The sequence below is a fragment of the Capra hircus genome, chromosome 8 (genome assembly GCF_001704415.2).
Source record: "Capra hircus breed San Clemente chromosome 8, ASM170441v1, whole genome shotgun sequence".
Classification (NCBI taxonomy): Eukaryota; Metazoa; Chordata; class Mammalia; order Artiodactyla; family Bovidae; genus Capra; species Capra hircus.
In genome coordinates this window covers 98,262,813-98,280,501 of record NC_030815.1, presented here as the reverse complement: position 1 = coordinate 98,280,501, position 17,689 = coordinate 98,262,813, and the positions used below count along the sequence as shown (strand labels likewise).

At 42.1% G+C, this 17,689-nt stretch overlaps 1 protein-coding gene across 1 annotated transcript in view; it reads left to right on the top strand.

The window, feature by feature from the left end:
• The window catches only part of IKBKAP (inhibitor of kappa light polypeptide gene enhancer in B-cells, kinase complex-associated protein), a 57,334-nt gene that overhangs the window by 18,504 nt on the left and 21,141 nt on the right, over positions 1-17,689 (top strand). Inside the window, exons 13-28 of the mRNA XM_018052561.1 lie at positions 534-633; positions 3,075-3,257; positions 5,752-5,858; positions 6,186-6,289; positions 7,684-7,737; positions 7,830-7,935; positions 8,782-8,897; positions 9,251-9,324; positions 10,072-10,150; positions 10,254-10,333; positions 11,809-11,946; positions 12,056-12,141; positions 12,462-12,610; positions 14,127-14,250; positions 15,198-15,295; positions 16,766-16,967. Of these exons, the coding sequence (XP_017908050.1) occupies positions 534-633; positions 3,075-3,257; positions 5,752-5,858; positions 6,186-6,289; positions 7,684-7,737; positions 7,830-7,935; positions 8,782-8,897; positions 9,251-9,324; positions 10,072-10,150; positions 10,254-10,333; positions 11,809-11,946; positions 12,056-12,141; positions 12,462-12,610; positions 14,127-14,250; positions 15,198-15,295; positions 16,766-16,967 (1,800 nt within the window). The remainder of the gene's footprint in view (positions 1-533; positions 634-3,074; positions 3,258-5,751; positions 5,859-6,185; positions 6,290-7,683; positions 7,738-7,829; positions 7,936-8,781; positions 8,898-9,250; positions 9,325-10,071; positions 10,151-10,253; positions 10,334-11,808; positions 11,947-12,055; positions 12,142-12,461; positions 12,611-14,126; positions 14,251-15,197; positions 15,296-16,765; positions 16,968-17,689) is intronic.

Below are 17,689 nucleotides of genomic sequence, written 5' to 3'. Positions count from 1 at the left end.
AAATAACGTCGTGTCTCATTATATCCTGAACATGTTTTACAGTTTTCGTTGCCATTGCACACATGTTCAGTTGCTCTCACGGCTTTCCTAGGAGCTGTGTCAGGGTGGGGTTTTCCAGTTTTATAGACGAGGGAGCAGAATGCCGGAGGGTTTGAAGTTTGCTTCAGCAAAAAGGGGCGAGAACCTCAGCTTAGGTGTTTCAGTTTCTAATGTAATTGTCCTTCCACAGTCCACTGCTGGTTCTGGTTGCTTTCCTGATACTCTGGAAAAGCCTGGAATTTGTGAATTCTATGTTGTGTCATGAGTTATACTGGCGCACGGCTGTGGTAACCTTGTTTTCAAATAAGTTTTGAATTCTCAGCCTGAAAGGTGCAGAAATTTAAGAAAGAGTTTGAGATGTGGTTATTTTCTAGATTACTTTGTGAAGTGGATTACCTTATAGAACCCCATTAACATGCAGGACCTCATGTGATTAATATCAGGAAAAATGTTTGTAGTTTACTATGACAATATTTGCCTTTTTTTTCCCCTAGGTGATAGTCCAAGTGTAGACTCTACAGTGAAACTGGGAGCTGTGGGTGGAAATGGATTTAAAATTTCCCTTAGAACGCCTCATCTGGACAAAAGATACAAGTAGGTGGTGGTTAGTTATCTTGGACCTCTGGAAACAGGAGCAGCCAGCGTCTGTCCTAAACTCAGCCAACTGTTGCTGTCTTATCCTGTGCTTGTTGCTCAGTGGAACAAGAGACAGATACAACACCTGGGCCCTGGTTTTTCATCTTGGTTGGGGAAGTCAGTTATCTGAACAACATGTATGCTGATAGGTGATGATGGAGTGTAAGTCTTAAGCTGACTTAGAAACCATTCCCCCAACATCACCTGGGGAGCTTTCTCCGGGGAAAACCCCACGGGAAAGATGGAAATGAAGGTGATGGAGCAGAGTGCCTTTGCTTTCACAGATGGGGAGGGAAAGATGGAAATGAAGGTGATGGAGCAGAGTGCCTTTGCTTTCGCAGATGGGGGGGGGGGGGGGGGGAGAGAGTGGGAGATGGGGGAGAGGGTGGGTGGGGAGCAGAGTGCCTTTGCTTTCGCAGATGGGGAGGGAAAGATGGGAAATGAAGGTGGATGGGAGCAGAGTGCCTTTGCTTTCGCAGATGGGGAGGGAAAGATGGGAATGAAGGTGGTGGAGCAGAGTGCCTTTGCTTTCGCAGATGGGGAGGGAAAGATGGGAATGAAGGTGGTGGAGCAGAGTGCCTTTGCTTTCGCAGATGGGGAGGGAAAGATGGGAATGAAGGTGGTGGCGCAGAGTGCCTTTGCTTTCGCAGATGGGGAGGGAAAGATGGGAATGAAGGTGGTGGCGCAGAGTGCCTTTGCTTTCGCAGATGGGGAGGGAAAGATGGGAATGAAGGTGGTGGCGCAGAGTGCCTTTGCTTTCGCAGATGGGGGAGGGAAAGATGGGAATGAAGGTGGTGGCGCAGAGTGCCTTTGCTTTCGCAGATGGGGAGGGAAAGATGGGAATGAAGGTGGTGGCGCAGAGTGCCTTTGCTTTCGCAGATGGGGAGGGAAAGATGGGAATGAAGGTGGTGGCGCAGAGTGCCTTTGCTTTCACAGATGGGGAGTCATGCACTGTTAGCCTGTGGCTGACTGCAAGGTGTCTGCTCTGCTCATCCTACAGTAGAACTTTCGGTTGCTGCGTTTTGAGACTCTTGGGTTGGAAATCAGGAGGCATGTTTCCATTGAAACTATACTATAAACAGTTGGATGTAGGAATTATGAGTTCACTTTTGTGAAAATCCAGAATTTGATTCTATTCTATTTAATACATCCGTGTTCTTAACTACTGTACTACTTTGTCTCCCTAGGGAGCATTTATTCTTAAACTAATGGGGAATAATGAACAAATAACTGAATTTAATATTTAATATTTAATTCTTAAATATATGCATTATATTTAATAAGTGAATGTGTTTCCAACCTCTGTATGATTGGGGAGCTGACTGTGTAATACTTAGTAGTTTTCAAAGAACATGTACATGCATTTCATTTCACAGACTGGAAAGAGAGAGAGGACAGATTTAAGACAGACTCGAAAGTGTGAGGCAATTGAGAATATGGTTTCATTTTTTTTAATTGTGAGGAGGATAGCTCTAAGTCATTTAGAGAAGATTTCATGAAGGGCATGAATTACCTTTTAAAAAATTTTTTAATTACTTATCTTTTTAACTTTATTTTGTATTGGGCTACACTTAACAATGTTGTGATAGTTTCAGGTGAACAGTGAAGGGACTCAGTCATACATACGCATGTATTCAACGAATACTTATCTTGAACCTTGAAAAAGAGATAGGTTGAGGATTGCCAGAGAAGTATGGAGGCTGTCGGGTGTGGCGGGCAGAAGAGTGTTGTGAGAACCAGAAGCTGGGATGCTCCTGCGTGGGGCTGAATTGCGGTGGAGTGACAGTCCAGGAAGAGCCAACCCAATAGGAAGATCAGGCTGGTAACCCAGCTTCTTCAGTGAGCACCCAGATCTGCTGCCTGAGCGGAATGGCAGGAAGTAGCCATCATGAGTTCCCCTTGTGAAGTAGCAAAAACAAGGCCCTCCACCAGTGTTTAAATGCTACAGGAGGAAGGCATTAGCGGCAGAGGAATCATCTCTTAAGCTAATTAGTCATTTTGCTATGAGATGCTTAGGAAAGAAGGCATTCAACTGAGACCTAAATATCTACGGAATATTTGAATGCTGGTGAGTGATGACACTGAAAACCTGCTGGAGTTCATTTGTGTAGGGCCTGGTACAGGCAGTTTTTCTTGTGTTATCAGTTTCTTAAAGTGGTTTCTTCAGATCTAAAAATCTCAGAGTGTAAGAAACTTAATTTTAAATAGCAGAAAAACATTCTTAAGCCAGGTAAGCATTATTATTTTTGGATTTTCTACTATTGGGCGTTACCTTAGGTTTTGTCCCTCCAAATAATTAGAATTTGACTGTATAGAAAGCGGTGCATTCTCTACTCAGGAAAACTTCAGTGAGTGAAGATTTTATTCATGCTTTGAAAATTTTTCAATATTTAAAACAGAATTCCGATTGAGGACAGTGAAGCTGAAGAAGTAAACCCACTGAAGTTCAGCCTGCTCGCCTGGGTTCAGGAAGACATTTTCCTGGCCGTGAGCCACAGTCAGTCCGGCCCCCAGTCTGCCATTCACCATCTGACTGTAGCCCCTTCTGAGACGGACGACAAGCAGGGACAGCTCAATATCAGGTATTAAAATTCCCTGTATTCCACGTGGTAATAAGCACATAGATACAGGCTTTTTTCTTTTGTGAACGTTGGAGTTTTGGGGGGTTTTTTGCATTCAGAAAGCAAGGTTGTGGGGTGATTGCTTCTTTTTGTACACACACTTATCAAGAGCATTAAGTCTGATTTTTAGCTCTGTCAAAATATAGACTAAAATGCTTCAGAAAATGGTAAAAAATAACACAAATGCCAGTAGATGAGGCAAAATGTTTTTAAGGTGTGTTAAAACTTTTAACTCAACTTATACTTACATTCTAGAAAGTAATTAGCAGCCTAGGAGAATTAGCAACTCATCAATTATAAGATCTCTACATTTGCACTTCATTTTGATGATGTCATTGTTCAGTGACTCAGTTATGTCTGACTCTTTGCAACCACATGGACTGCAGCATGCCCTTCCCTGTCCTTCACCATCTCCCGGAGCTTGCTCAGACTCATGTCCCATCGAGTTGGCGATGCGATCCAACCATCTCATCCTGTCGTCCCTTTCTCCTCCCACCTTCAATCTTTCCCAGGATTAGGGTCTTTCCCAGTGACTCGGCTCTTTGCATCAGGTGGCCAAAGTATTGGAGCTTTAGCTTCAGCATGAGTCCTTCTAATGAATATTCAGGGTTAAAGTTATTTTGATGTAGTGACTTCAAAATACTTCTTCCAGCCTCCTCTTCTATAATTTTGTTTGGCACCTGATTGCGTGTACTACTAGAAAGTCTCCTCTATTTTTTTTTACTAAAATTCCGCAGCTCCCTGACCCTGAGTTTCATTTTGATTCCTTGCTGCATCTTGGTCACCTAACAAGTCTCTAATGAATGCTGTCTTCTGTATTGCAAGCCCTATTGTGCAGCAGAATTGTCTGGGAAGCTCTGAGAAATCCTCAGGTTTCCAGTGTCAAAACTCAGCACCTTAGGCATACACTGATAATAATCCCTTGATTCACATGTAATTAAAGGTTCACTGATTAGCTTTAAATCCTGAAAACCATTGTTGCAAAATTAGGAACCTTTCTTTATTGTACTCATGAAACATACTCCAGTGCTGTTATTACCTTCTAATCTTTGAATGATAATGCTTCATATTTTAAAAAAATTTTTGTGACTATGTCTAGATGCAGAATATGTTCTAGCTACATGCAGACTTAACAAGGGCTCCCTTTAGAAAATGGAGCAGTTGACATTAGAAATGCCTAAATTATGCATATATTTACTACACAAAATTTGAAGTTTTTTATCATTATCTTGTGAAAGGAAATGCCATTATCTCATTTTCTGCAAAGGAAGTGAGAAGTCATTTAAAATATATTTCTGCTGCTTTGAGTTCTGTTTCTCAAAAAAGACTGTTTCATTCATATAAAATATTAATGTGTTTGATAAATATAAAGTCCCACAATCAAGTTATAGCTCTTCATAGTTAACATTTACTATAACTTATGCTTTGTAAGAGGTACTCTTTTAAGTGCTTTTCCCTGTGTTAACTCACTTATTTTTCACAGCATGTCTCTGACATGTACTGTTGATCGTTTTACAGCTGAGGCACAGAGCAGTTTAAGTCACTTACTGAGACAATGGAGGTGGAGCCAGGCTCCAGGCCCAGCAGTGCGCCTCCAGAGTCCATTCGCTTGACTTCTTCACAGATAATTTATCCTCTCCAAATTGGTGGCTTTTTTTTTTTTTCGTAGATTGGTTAAAAACTCTGAATATATATTAGCATTGGCACCACTTGCTTTTATCACTATTTCCACTTCCTTTCAGACATGTCTTCTTTTGGTTCCTTGACTCAAAAAAATACAGTAGCATTAACAGTCTCCCTTGTTGCCATTAATGAGGCCCACAGATTCTAGGGATAGGCACAGTAGCCATAGAGATACTGAGTAGGCTCACTTTCCTACAGATGGAGTGCTTTATTTAACGCAGTTTGTATTGGATTGGCCAAAAAGCTCATTCCGGTTTTGGGCACAATGGTGTAGAACAACCTGAATGAACTTTTTGGCCAACCCAATATTGGCAGATAAATATTGACACCATATTGTCTACTGAAGGCAGCAAATTGTGATTCACAATAAGCTGTGTAAGTTGCTGCCAGAATAGGACTGATGACCTCACAGTGCAGACACCTGGCTTCCTGACATTGTGGAAAATAGTCATGTTGACAGGTAATTGCATTACCTGGCCTTGTGCTTGCAGTAGTTTATCTGTTATATGTATATAAACATGTATGTGTTAGTGTGTATGTAAACATTGTGTGTTAGTGTGTCTATAAACGTGTGTTAGTGTGTGTATGAACATGTGTGTTCATATGTATATAAACATGTTTATGATGTTTATGTTGTATTGAATGAGGCAGTGCAGCACCAGAGGGAAATTGCTTCTTTTTGTTTTGCAAAATCAATGAATTGTCACTACTTTTGAGAAGAATGGTCTATTCATGTTTTTTTCATTTCCTTTTTTTTTTTCACTCTTCTCAGTTCATCTGTGACAGTGGACGGGGTTATAATCAGTCTGTGTTGCAACCCCAAAACCAAGTCAGTAGCCCTGCAGGTGGCTGGTGGCCAGATATTTAAGTACCTTTGGGGTGAGTATCAGGATTGGGAAAGCATGTTGATGACTTATATACATATGTAAATCTTGAGAAAGTGTACTTGTGAGTGTCTTACCAGTGCCACGTTGATTATTAGGTCTTTTAACTACCCTAGAAAACCTTAATCTATAGAGTGGAATCAGCAGATACGTTCTGCCTATATTTTCTCTTGCAACGAACCAGATTATTCTCATGAGTTTCCAAAACACATTTGGAAAATGATTTAAATTGCATGTTAAGTGTTTTGGCAAGCATTGATGTGAGAGTTTTTTTACAAAGAGCAGATCAGCTTTTGTTAAACCTCATCTGCCAAACCTGCAGAGTCACCCTCTCTGGCTGTTGAACCGTGGAAGAACCCTGGTGGATTTCCTGTTCGGTTTCCTTATCTGTGCACGCAGACTGAACTGGCCATGATTGGAGGAGAGGTAAGTGAACACAAGGCAGAAGAATTTACATCATAGAGCAGTGACCCAGCATTAACTAGAAAGAGTGTGTGCTTGAAAAGTGGACCTGAGTGTCTACTAAATCTCAAGGCGACAATGGGAAGTTAACTCACTCTCCTGAACCTCAGCTTCTTAGTTTACAAAGCAGGTTTAAGAGGTTGCCTCGCATGTGTTAATAGTAGTTGATTCCTTTCCTTGGAGGTATAAATTCGAAAATAGAAAAAATGCAGTTGGCAGACTTATCCCCAGTTGTATAGAACATTCAAAACAGAACATGGACAGAACTAACCAAGTTAGTCTTACAAGTAACTTCTGGGGACAACAGAAATGAAATCTTGAAATGGGTCTTGAGTAAGTTACTGTTCATCACATATTAGAATTGCCTATAATTGTGCAAGAGGTAGGCTGCAGTGGTTACAGAACAAAACTGCTGACCGGTTCCTGCCCTTCTGGAAGTTTTAATCCATCAGTGTGGGTGTGGCCACCCCCTCTGATAGGAGAGTGAAGTCAGTGAGCAGGGTGTAGAGGCAGAGCCCGAGGATTGCTGGAGGCTAATTAGAGGACAGCCGCTGTGAGGGGGCGGAGGCCAGCGTCTGGTGCGCTGAAAAGTCTCTAGGAGGTGGTGGGATATGTGCTGAGATGAGAAGAAAAAGAAAGCTCTGTCTCTGAGAAAGGGAGAGTGTTTCAGGGAGGAAGAACTGTGCATATTGTAAGTCAACTTAGAGCTCAGCTTCTTCAAGGAGCCTAATGGAAGCAATGGCTAGACGCAGAGGAGTATGCATTTGCTCACTTAACAAAGACTGAGAAACTGATGATACTCATCAGGGAGTAATGTGATGTCCTGCACGGTTGGAAAGGTTATTCTGGCTGCCCAGTGGGAGTATGTTGAAAGGGATGAGAGTGAAGTGACTGTTGGAGTGGAGGCAGTGAGGGGTGAAAGGTGATATATTTGAGATGTGTAGGAGACAGAAATGTCGAGGCTTCTGATGGATTGGATGGCATCATAGACCACTTTGCCTTGGACCAACCACATCTTAGGCATCTTGAGTCCCGATGACAGGGACTTAAATGTGAAATCAGGACAGTAGAACCATATAACAGGAAAAATTTGGTTTTACTAGTTTGGTTAGTTGCTAAGTTGAGTTTGGCTCTCTTGAGAACCAGTAGACTGTAGCCCACCAGGCTCCTCTGTCCATGGGGGTTCCCAGGCTAGAATATTGGAGTGGGTTGCCATTTCCTTCTCCAGGGGGATCTTCTCAACCCAGGGATCAAACCCACGTGTCCTATATTGCAGGAGGGTTCTTGACCACTGAGTTACCAGGGAAGCCCTAGTTTGGTTAGAATTGTTGGTGATTTCATATTTTATTTTTTTGCAGGAATGTATCCTTGGTCTGACTGACAGATGTCGCTTTTTCATCAATGACACTGAGGTAGCATGGCTTGTTTTGATGCTGGATCTTTTTCCATCTTGATTCCAAGTAATATAACTAACTCTCTCCCTTGCCTCCCCGACCTATTGTAGGTTGCATCAAATATCACTTCATTTGCTGTATATGATGAGTTTTTATTGGTGACGACTCATTCTCATATCTGCCAGTGCTTTTGCCTGAGAGATGCTTCATTGAAAAGTAAGTTTTCAGTGTAGAGGATAGAAGATAGTCTCTCTTCTAGTATCGTTTGTCCTCTGAAGTCTCCATGACTTTTACGTTTGTCACGTAGTTTTGGCTTTTTATCCTGGAGTCCTAGACTGGAGAAAACGTCAAGTTCATTTACTTAGCCTCTTATCTCAATATCTCAGTTAAATCACTCCACGCCAGTTATCAAAGAGTGGGAGGTCCTTCCTTAAAGCAGCATACCCTGAGATAAAATTTTCAGGAAATTTCTTAACATAACTCATATTTTACTTTGAATTACTGTGTAGATGGCAAACTGGCGATATCCTCAGCCTTCTTTGTGGCCGCCCTGCATTGTATGTCTGGAGGACTCTATCTTGTGGTTTGTAGGAAATTGGCTGCAGGTTTTCCTCCATTCCTTGTGCCCCTCCCCTGTGTGTATGTGTGTGTGTGCACACAGTTCTGATACTAAGAAAGAAGTAGCCCACTTGTTTCCTTTGCTTCTAACTTGGAAATGGACTCTTTCACTGATGTGACTGTAGTGTACTGATAAAGCTAAGACGTAGAGAAACTGCCCAATCCTCCCACTGGTTTCCATGTCAGTTGAGAAGCTGTTTGTGCATCATGCATGAGGCCTCTGTAAGAGAGGGCGAGATCCTGGGATGAACTTGTTTATCCGAAAGGCTGATGGTCTTGAAGGCTGAGTGACAGAGCAGTCCAGCCTCATTATTAATGGCTTCCTTCTCCTTTGGGTATTAATGGCTTCCTTCTCCTTCGGGTAACATGCTGTTTCACCTGCAGTTAATGGAGAGTAGCTTGTTGTGACAGTGATTCTCAAGGCTTGGTCTGTGGTGTCTTTAGCATTGCAGGCAGGTCTGAGCAGCAGCTACGTGCCTAATGGCGAGTCTCTACGGAAGGTGGAGAGAGGTTCACGCATTGTCACTGTTGTGCCTCAAGACACAAAGCTTATATTACAGGTACATTGATTTTTCAGGCTGCGTTTCTGATTGTCATTTGGCAGTAAATACCAGACAATTCTTGTGGATTATATTTTATTTGTATTAATTTATTATAAGCCTTTCCTTGCTAAGTTCTCTATTAGCATTATACAAAGTAGTGTTAAAACAGGTTCTTCCCAGTAAGGCTAAGAGGGAAACCTCTTGAAAGTCAAAGTAAATTTTGAGCACAACTAGATTTTGCCAAAAGTGTGCTCATTTTACAGTGCTGTGTTAATTCTCGAAGAAGAGTTAGGTCAAGTTGTATATCCTGGGTATTTAACTTTTTTTCTGTTTAATTAAACATGTTATTGACTTGATTTATTTATTTTAAGATGCCAAGGGGAAACTTAGAGGTTGTTCATCATCGAGCCCTGGTTTTAGCTCAGATTCGAAAGTGGTTGGACAAGTAAGTACCATATATATGATTAGTTAGCTTATTGTTATGACTTATGTGTGAAGGCAGCAAGTATTAAGATTTTTAAAACTTAAAAAGTATTTAACTATTTCATTACAGATCTCTTCAATCAGATTCTCAGAAGCTTTCTTCTTTTGGCACTTAGATTCTTAAATTGTATGGTGTCGAAGACATTCCTAGAAGAAGGAATGATGAGGCTCATGGTATTAAACAGCTTCCTAGCCCAAGGGGATCCATATGGGCTTTAGATGGCCGTGAACCCAGGGCAGTTTTACGCTATCCTGTCTCTGTGTATTTATCTGGGCAGAAGGTCCAAGGCTTTCAGCAAATTATAAAAAGACCTATGACCCCACAATACCTGAGCCACTGTTGTGAAGGAAATGATCCATTGTTTGCATCTTTGAATTTGGGGGAAAGTTTATATTGGAAAGGTAGATGTTTACTAACATTTTGTTAAACAAGAAGGTAGCCCTGAGTTCCATAAAGATTTTCTTGTGTGAGTGTGTGGGGATCAAGTCCTAGGATGGCCTTGATGACTAAGTCATCACACCATTTAGGAAGGTAAATGAACCTGGTGCCTGATTCTTTTTTCATTCTATGATTTCAGAGCAGAAATCCAGTAGTAGTTGGGCTGTAGTCTTTGTTTTAACTGGTTTATATCCTTACGAAAATGTGCTGAGTCCAAGGAGCTGAGTTTCTGTGAAATGTCCCCTCTCTCCATTTTCTGTCTCTCCCCAGACTTATGTTTAAAGAAGCATTTGAATGCATGAGAAAACTGAGAATTAATCTCAATCTGATTCACGATCACAACCCTAAGGTAACATTCTAAATCCGATATTTATCATAATGTACTTTAGCTTGAATTAATATGATCTGAACTAAGATGTTTTGTTCTTTTTTTTTATTCTTTTTTTGGGTAGGTGTTTCTTGAAAATGTGGAAACCTTCATAAGACAGATAGACTCTGTGAATCATATTAATTTATTTTTCACAGAATTGAAGTAAGTATTTTGAATAATTCATGAGTATCATATCCATAATTTTCTCTTTTCTGGTTAAGGAAATCAAACCGATAAATAGAGGAGAAAATTTGCTTTCAATATAGTTTTTTAAATCTGTAACTCTTAGATGCCACATGTACTGGATTTTTGCTCTTTTCCCTTCTTTTTAAAATGGAGACTTTAAAACATGTCATGAAAATTATTCTTTGGCTTTATTTTTAGGTATACATGTAAAAACTATTAATTGAAATAAATGACTTCTTTTTCTGCAATGACTTTTACCTAAGGTTTTAAATGAAAAATTTTGAACATGTAAGAAAGCTGAGAGAGTTGTCTAGCGAGCATCCTGTACCATCACCTAGATTCTGTAGTCCATATTTTCCTGTATTTGCTTTGTCACTGTCTACCATCTGTCCATCCACCATTCATCTTTATTTTAAACAAATGTCAAGGCAATTGTAGACATGAATCCCCTTTGCCTGTCAGTACTTCACCTTGTGTAACATTGACTAGAGTATATTCTTTGTGTACAGGGTCCCACCCCCTCCATGTCAGATTTATCTACAGCGAAATGCACAGATTATAAGTGTACCATTCACTGAGTTTTGACAAATGTATGCTTCCATGCAGTCCTGGCCCCTATCAAGATAGAGAACATTTCCTTCTCAGAAAGTTCCTCCAGATCCCTTCCCATTTATTTTTTCCCCACCCTTTTGGCAACTGCTCTTTTGAGTTCTTCACTGAAGATCAATTTTGTCTGTTCAGGAACTTCATAGAAATGAATTATATACCGTAGTATTGACTTTTCTGTGTAAATAAAGCTGCTTTCATTCCGCATGTTATTTGGAGATTCATCCCATGTTTTTACATGTATCACTAGTTTATTCTTTTTTATTGCTCAGTAGTATGCCATGAAAAAGAAAGAAAGTGGAAGTGTTAGTCACTCAATCATGTCCAACTCTTTGTGACCCCATGGACTGTAGCCCACTGGGCTCCTCTCTCCATGGAATTCTCCAGGCAACAATACTAGAGTGGGTTGCCAGTTCCCTTCTCCAGGGATCTTTCCGACCCAGGGATCGAACCTGAGTCTTCTGCATTGCAGGCACTCTTTACCATCTGGGCCAGCAGGGAAGCCCAGTATGCTGTAGTATAAATATGCTACAGCTCATTTCTTCATTCTTCTGTGAGTGAACACCTGTACTAGACCCAGTTTGGGGCTATATTAATGTAACATCTATCAGCATTACCATGTAAGTCTTCTGTGGATATGTTTCATTTCTCAGTTAGTGTCTCCATTTCTCACTAGATATGACTTTTTAGAATTAACTGCCTTCCAAAAGCCATTTTTATTATTTTTTTATTTTATTTGTTATTTTTTATTTATTATTTCATCAACACTCCAGCATACGTGTTAGTAGTTTGGTCGCTGGGACATATGTTGGGTTTGTGACCTTTTAATACACACTTATTCTTAGGGAAGAAGATGTTACAAAGACCATGTATCCTCCACCAGTCCCGAGCACTGTTCCACGGCCCAGCGATCCTGATGAGAAGAAAGTAGACCTCATCTGCGATGCTATGAGAGCAGCCATGGAGAACATAAACCCTCGCAAGTACGTGTGCTATCGTGAGCTGGCATCTTTTGAAAAACAGAAGTGGGTAGTAGCTTTTCTTCAGCTTGTTCGTTGCTCTTACTGTGCTATCCTTCACGTACCACTGCAGGTACTGCCTGTCAATACTCACCTCTCACGTGAAGAAAACTACCCCAGAGCTGGAGATGGCACTGCAGAAGGTACACGAACTCCAAGGTAGAGACATGTTGGCAGTCTGTGTGTATCGGGGCCCCGACTGACATCGGGGCTTCAGTCTTCGGGAGATAGCCCTGGCCAGGACCAGCACCACATCACCAATTCAGACTGTGGCCTTTTGGTCTCCACTTTAAAACCTGGGTCTGTTTCTTTTGGTGCTGCCCTACAAAGCATGTACAAAATCGTCAAAGGACTGTCTTCCGTCTGGTGTCCACTTCTGTCAGGAAGATGTGTTGCTTTCTGTTTTTGGTTATGCTGCTAGGTGTGTGGGTTTTTTCCCCCAAATGATTTTGTTCTCTTGTTTCGTTACACACCGACAGGAAATGCTCCACCAGTCCCTGATGCTGTGAGCGCCGAGGAGGCCCTAAAGTATTTGCTGCTTCTGGTAGATGTCAATGAGCTATATGACCATTCTCTTGGGACCTATGACTTTGATTTGGTCCTCATGGTAGCTGAGAAGTCACAGAAGGTATGTGGAGTTACTCTTTCGGCGTAGTTAGCATGTTTGTTGATGCGGACATGAGAGTGTGAAGCAGTGCTCCTGATGTGCAGGGTTTGGGCTGAAATTAAAGCTGTGAGTACAGGCCTCCAGGCAGATCTGCCAGTCTCCAGGGTCATACTTAAAGTTCATTCTCTACCACTGTTCTGGGCTTATCAGAGTGTTTTGATTGCTAGATTGAACAATTGAAATAAAGCTATTTGATTGTTTTCCAGCTTACAAGCAAAAATGAGAACAAATTCTGCTCTTTTAAAGGAAATACAGCAGGTGAATGATTTCTAGTCCAGCTTTATCACACAGCATCTTTTTCCAGTGGAAACTGGGAACCTGGAGAATAGAAGGGTTCGAGGGCTCTTCGTCTCACCTTGCCATGCTATGGTCCAAAAGTTTGAGCACCTCTGGTTTTGCACAATTTTTGTTTCTTTTTTTTTTTTTTTTGGCACCCTCAGTTTCAGCCCCTATCTTTCCTTTCTTTGCTCTTGCCAGAATGACCTTCCCCAAAAGGAAAATTTGATCCCCATTCCTCTGCTTACGATCCTTCACAGGCTCTGCCTTCCCCCTAGGAAGAAGTTCAGAGGCTCTGTGCTTAAAATCTCTTCCGTGTTCTGGCGTTGGTGAATCTCTCAGTTCTCAGCTCTCGAGGTTACCCCCTTCCCTCTGCAGTGGATGCGGGGCAGTACTTGCGTCTCCCAACTGCCGCACGCCCTTGCAGGGAGCATTACTTTTGTCTCCCTTGGGCCCATGCGCTTCCAGCACTCTCATCCTCTCTGTTCACCTGGCTGATTCTCACTCATCTTGGTTGAAGGATGCCCAGCTGACACGTTTTCAGTAAACTCTTCCTGCTGCCTCCCTGCCCAGCATCCAGGGATTGAAAGAGATGGCCTTCCTATGTGCTTTTATGACACCCAGTGCCTACCAGATGTACCAGTCTATCTCCTCTACTAGATTTTAAGTTTCCTGACGATGAAGGAATCTTGTTTTCCTTATTAACCTATGAAACAATTGGTATTATGAGATTTAGCTAAGAGTTGGTCGTTATTATTCTGAGTGAAAACTAAGAACACCCATATGTTAAGGCATTTTTTCCAAATGTGGTTCTGTGTAGTTTGATTTTTTATATAATTAATGTATTAATATACTACATATTTTGAAGAGGGCTTCCGTGGTAGCTCAGATGGTAAAGAGTCTGCCTGGAGTGCAGAAAACCTAGGTTCGATCCCTGGGTCAGGAAGATACCCTGGAGAAGGAAATAGCTACCCACTCCAGTATTCTTGCCTGGAGAATTTCTTAGACAGGGAGCCTGGTGGGCTATAGTCCATGGGTTCGCATAGAGTTGGACGTGACAGAGCAACTAACAATCTCGCTTTCACATATTTTGAAAATGATGTAGCTTTGGATTTATTGCTATAATTACTATATATTTTTATTTTTAAAAGTAAATATAATCACAGTCACTAAAATTATCCTTAAAAAAAATTTTTTTTAGGATCCCAAAGAATATCTTCCATTTCTGAATACACTTAAGAAAATGGAAACGAACTATCAGCGGTTCACTATAGATAAATACTTGAAACGATATGAGAAGGCCATTGGCCACCTAAGCAAATGTGGTAAGTATGAGTTAGTATATTTATTTCTGTTCAAATATTCTTTGGTAGGGTATAAATTGAAGTCAAATGTTAGTTTAGACAGACTGATTTCAGTTTCCACACCTGAAAATGTTAACAGCTGTGGCTGCAGACCTTATTTTTGTCAGTTTTGATAAATTGAGGGTACAGTGATGTCTGCGTGAACTCGGGGAGCTGTCAGTTTTGAAAAGCTGAGGGTACAGCAGATGTCTCTGAGTGAACTCAGGGAGCCTCATAGTTCAGACCCTTTTGAGTCAAGTGATCACCTTTGAAATTCACTTGTGTGTCTCAAAATCACAGTTGGTTGATGGCTTCATTTTTCTCATGGTGTATGCAAACACCCTAAGGAGACCTAGCTTGTCTGAGTGGCCATACCTTCTGTGCCCCGAAAGACACAGTTCTGACTGGCAGTCGTATGAAGTAGAACCAGCATGATGCCAGGTGGTCGTTTCACCCATGCCTGACTGGTGCTGAACCTCGGCCTTCAGTATTCATGATTTTTTCCTGATGGCTGAGACAGGGATGAGAAGAGTCACCTGAGGTGCTTGCATTCAGGTCTGTGTTCCTTGGAGAATCAGGTTCATCTGGGCTAGGCTGGGACTCAGGTGTGTGTATATGGTTAATAAGCTCCCTAGATGATTCTTATTAAGAAGTTTAAGAAAACACTGGGCTGGATGGTCATTTCTCAGGGGCCGTGTAAAATTCCTTTTGAGCAGAACTCTGATCCCAATTAGTGCTTCTCAAATCTCAGAATCTGCAGCGGTGCTCATTAAAGTTCACATTCCTGCATTCCATTCCTCTGGATACTCTAGTTATGCAGGTCTTAAAAAGCTCCCTTGTTGATTTTATGTAAGGACCAGTGGTAGAGATGAAATCCATTATGCTTCTCCAGTCTTAAGCTTGTGTGTGTATGAATCTTATTCCTGTAGGACCGGAGTACTTCCCAGAATGCTTAAACTTAATAAAAGATAAAAACTTGTATAACGAAGCTCTGAAGCTCTACCCACCGAACTCGCAGCAGTACCAGGTGGGTAACGTGTGAAATGAGTGTTCCTGATTTTGCTTCGTGCTGCCATTGGAAAGGGATGAGGATCTTGTGTCCCTGACACTTTCCTTGGTTTCAGAGTTAATCTTCAAACTAATTACTCTTACCTTGAACTTCCTATCTGAGAGAATGGCCCTCATCTGTTCATCTTGGAAAGAAGTTGCCCAGGCCAGAAGCCTAGGCATTGTTGCTGGATCCTCATCGGAAATACCTTGGCGGCTTCCATCCTGCCCCCTCCAGCCCAGCCTCACCGAGCATCCTGAATAGTGCATCTTTCCCATATAATTCTGCATGAAGTTTGGTTTATTCGTTTAAACAAACATCTGTTTAGCTTTTCTTATATGCTAGATACTTCACTTATCAGATGTTACATGAAATCTCACAACAGCCTGATAGATGTTGTGCACAATTTTAAATGAGAAAGCACTTTGCCCAAGAACCTGCGATGTGGAGCCCATGCCATCATCAGCACCATTTTCACTTTGTCCGCAAATTGCACACATCTTGCTGTGATCTGGCCGCTGCCTCCTCTTGAGCATCAGCTTTCTCTGCCAGCCCTCTACCTCCCTGTCCTTTAGCCCTCCTTGTCCTTCTAAACTTGGTTCTCCTCTGCCAGAAAACCATTCCTGGATGTGGTGCCAGACACTGAGCTCCAAGCACACCTCCTTCTTGCTTTGGGGATGGCATTTATCAATCTGCCTTGTACTGATTTTTTCCCCACCAGGCTGTGGGTTCCCTTAAGGGCAGGGACCCCATGTTATATCCCTCTGTTTCCCTCCCTAATGCTGAGCTTGGGGAACAGAGAATTTGGCCAGAGGCCGCCTCTTTGCTCTCATGTTCATGATCTGGTCCTCTCCTGTGCACTCTCCGCTTCAGTCGTACTGGCCTCCTTGTTATTCCGACCTGTGTGTTCCATACCCATTCCTGCCTGATCACCACGGTGCCTTCCGTGCTCTTGGTGCAGAACACTCTCCCTTAACTCTTCACATTGCTTCTCCTCACAGCCCTCTGAAATAGCATTCCCATCACCGTGTCCCTTTACCACGGTCTACCATTATATTGTTGACCATGTCGGGTTTATAAAGTATGTTCTCTTTCACCACCATAACAGTAGCTTGATCATGGTTCTTGTTAGAGTTTTCTGTGTTTGGTTGGTTGGCTGTTTTTTTTTTTTAAACCCTTGTTATATTTTTTGCATTGCTATCTTACTCCCACTGCGCTGAATAGTACTCAGTAATTATTTGTTGGATGAACAAACAGCATATCCTCAGTAAGGTTTTGAATGAAAAAAAGATTGAATTCATTAGTCATCCACAGAAAAATTACTTACTTTCTAAGTAATTCCAAGGAATTTCAAGTAATTTCAAGTATAATGACCAAGACAGCCTTCCCTGGAGATAAAGAACAAGTTGCCACCTCTCCTCACTGACCCTGTGTCTCCTCCTGTCCTAGGACATCAGCATTGCTTACGGGGAACACCTGCTGCGGGAGCACCTCCATGAGCCGGCAGGTCTCCTGTTCGCCCGCTGCGGTGCTCACGAGAAAGCTCTCAGCGCCTTTCTGGCCTGTGGCAGCTGGCAGCAAGCGCTGTGTGCAGCGGCGCAGCTTCACTTGCCCGCAGAGCAGCTGGCTGGCCTGGGCAGGACTCTGGCAGGTAAACACGGTCGTTAAGGTTCTCCCAAACGAGAACTTCCCCTAAGGGTTTGTGTTTCTTTGGTTTCATTTGGAATTTTTGCAGATACCTGTAAGGCAGCCCACCTTGATGCCCTCTCACAGGCCCTGATAAAAATTAATTTGGAATGGCTTACTAGGTAGAGTAAAAGTTGAACTGCTACAAGAGTCCCCAGATACGATGGCGCGATAGGGAAAGCAGTTTACGTCTCTCTCTCGTAGTTCTGGCAGGTCTTCCCGTGGTGCAGATCTGCCGTCTCTTCGGCAGTAGTTGAAGCTGGATTTTTTCCAAATGTGTGTTGCAGTCCTCGGGGAAGGGAAAAGCTGGAGTCATTAGAGAACACTTTAACCTTTTTTTTAATACTTATTTATTTATAAATATTTTTAGTTATTTGGATGCGGCAGGTCTTAGTCGTGGCATGTGGGATCTAGTTCCCTGAACAGGACCAAACCTCGGCCCCCTGAATCCGGAGTGCAGAGTCTTAGCCACAAGAGCACCAGGGAAGTCCCAGGAACACTTAACTTTAAGTTGGCGATGACCTAGCTAACCCTCCTTCTCCACCTCATTCACTGAAACTCACACCTTATAGGTACACTTGGTACAGTGTAGCTGGGTAGCCAGGAGCCCTATAAGAATGTAAAGATGAATTTTGGGATGGAGCCATTCAAATACAGACAGTAGATTGTTGGGAAATGAAAACATAA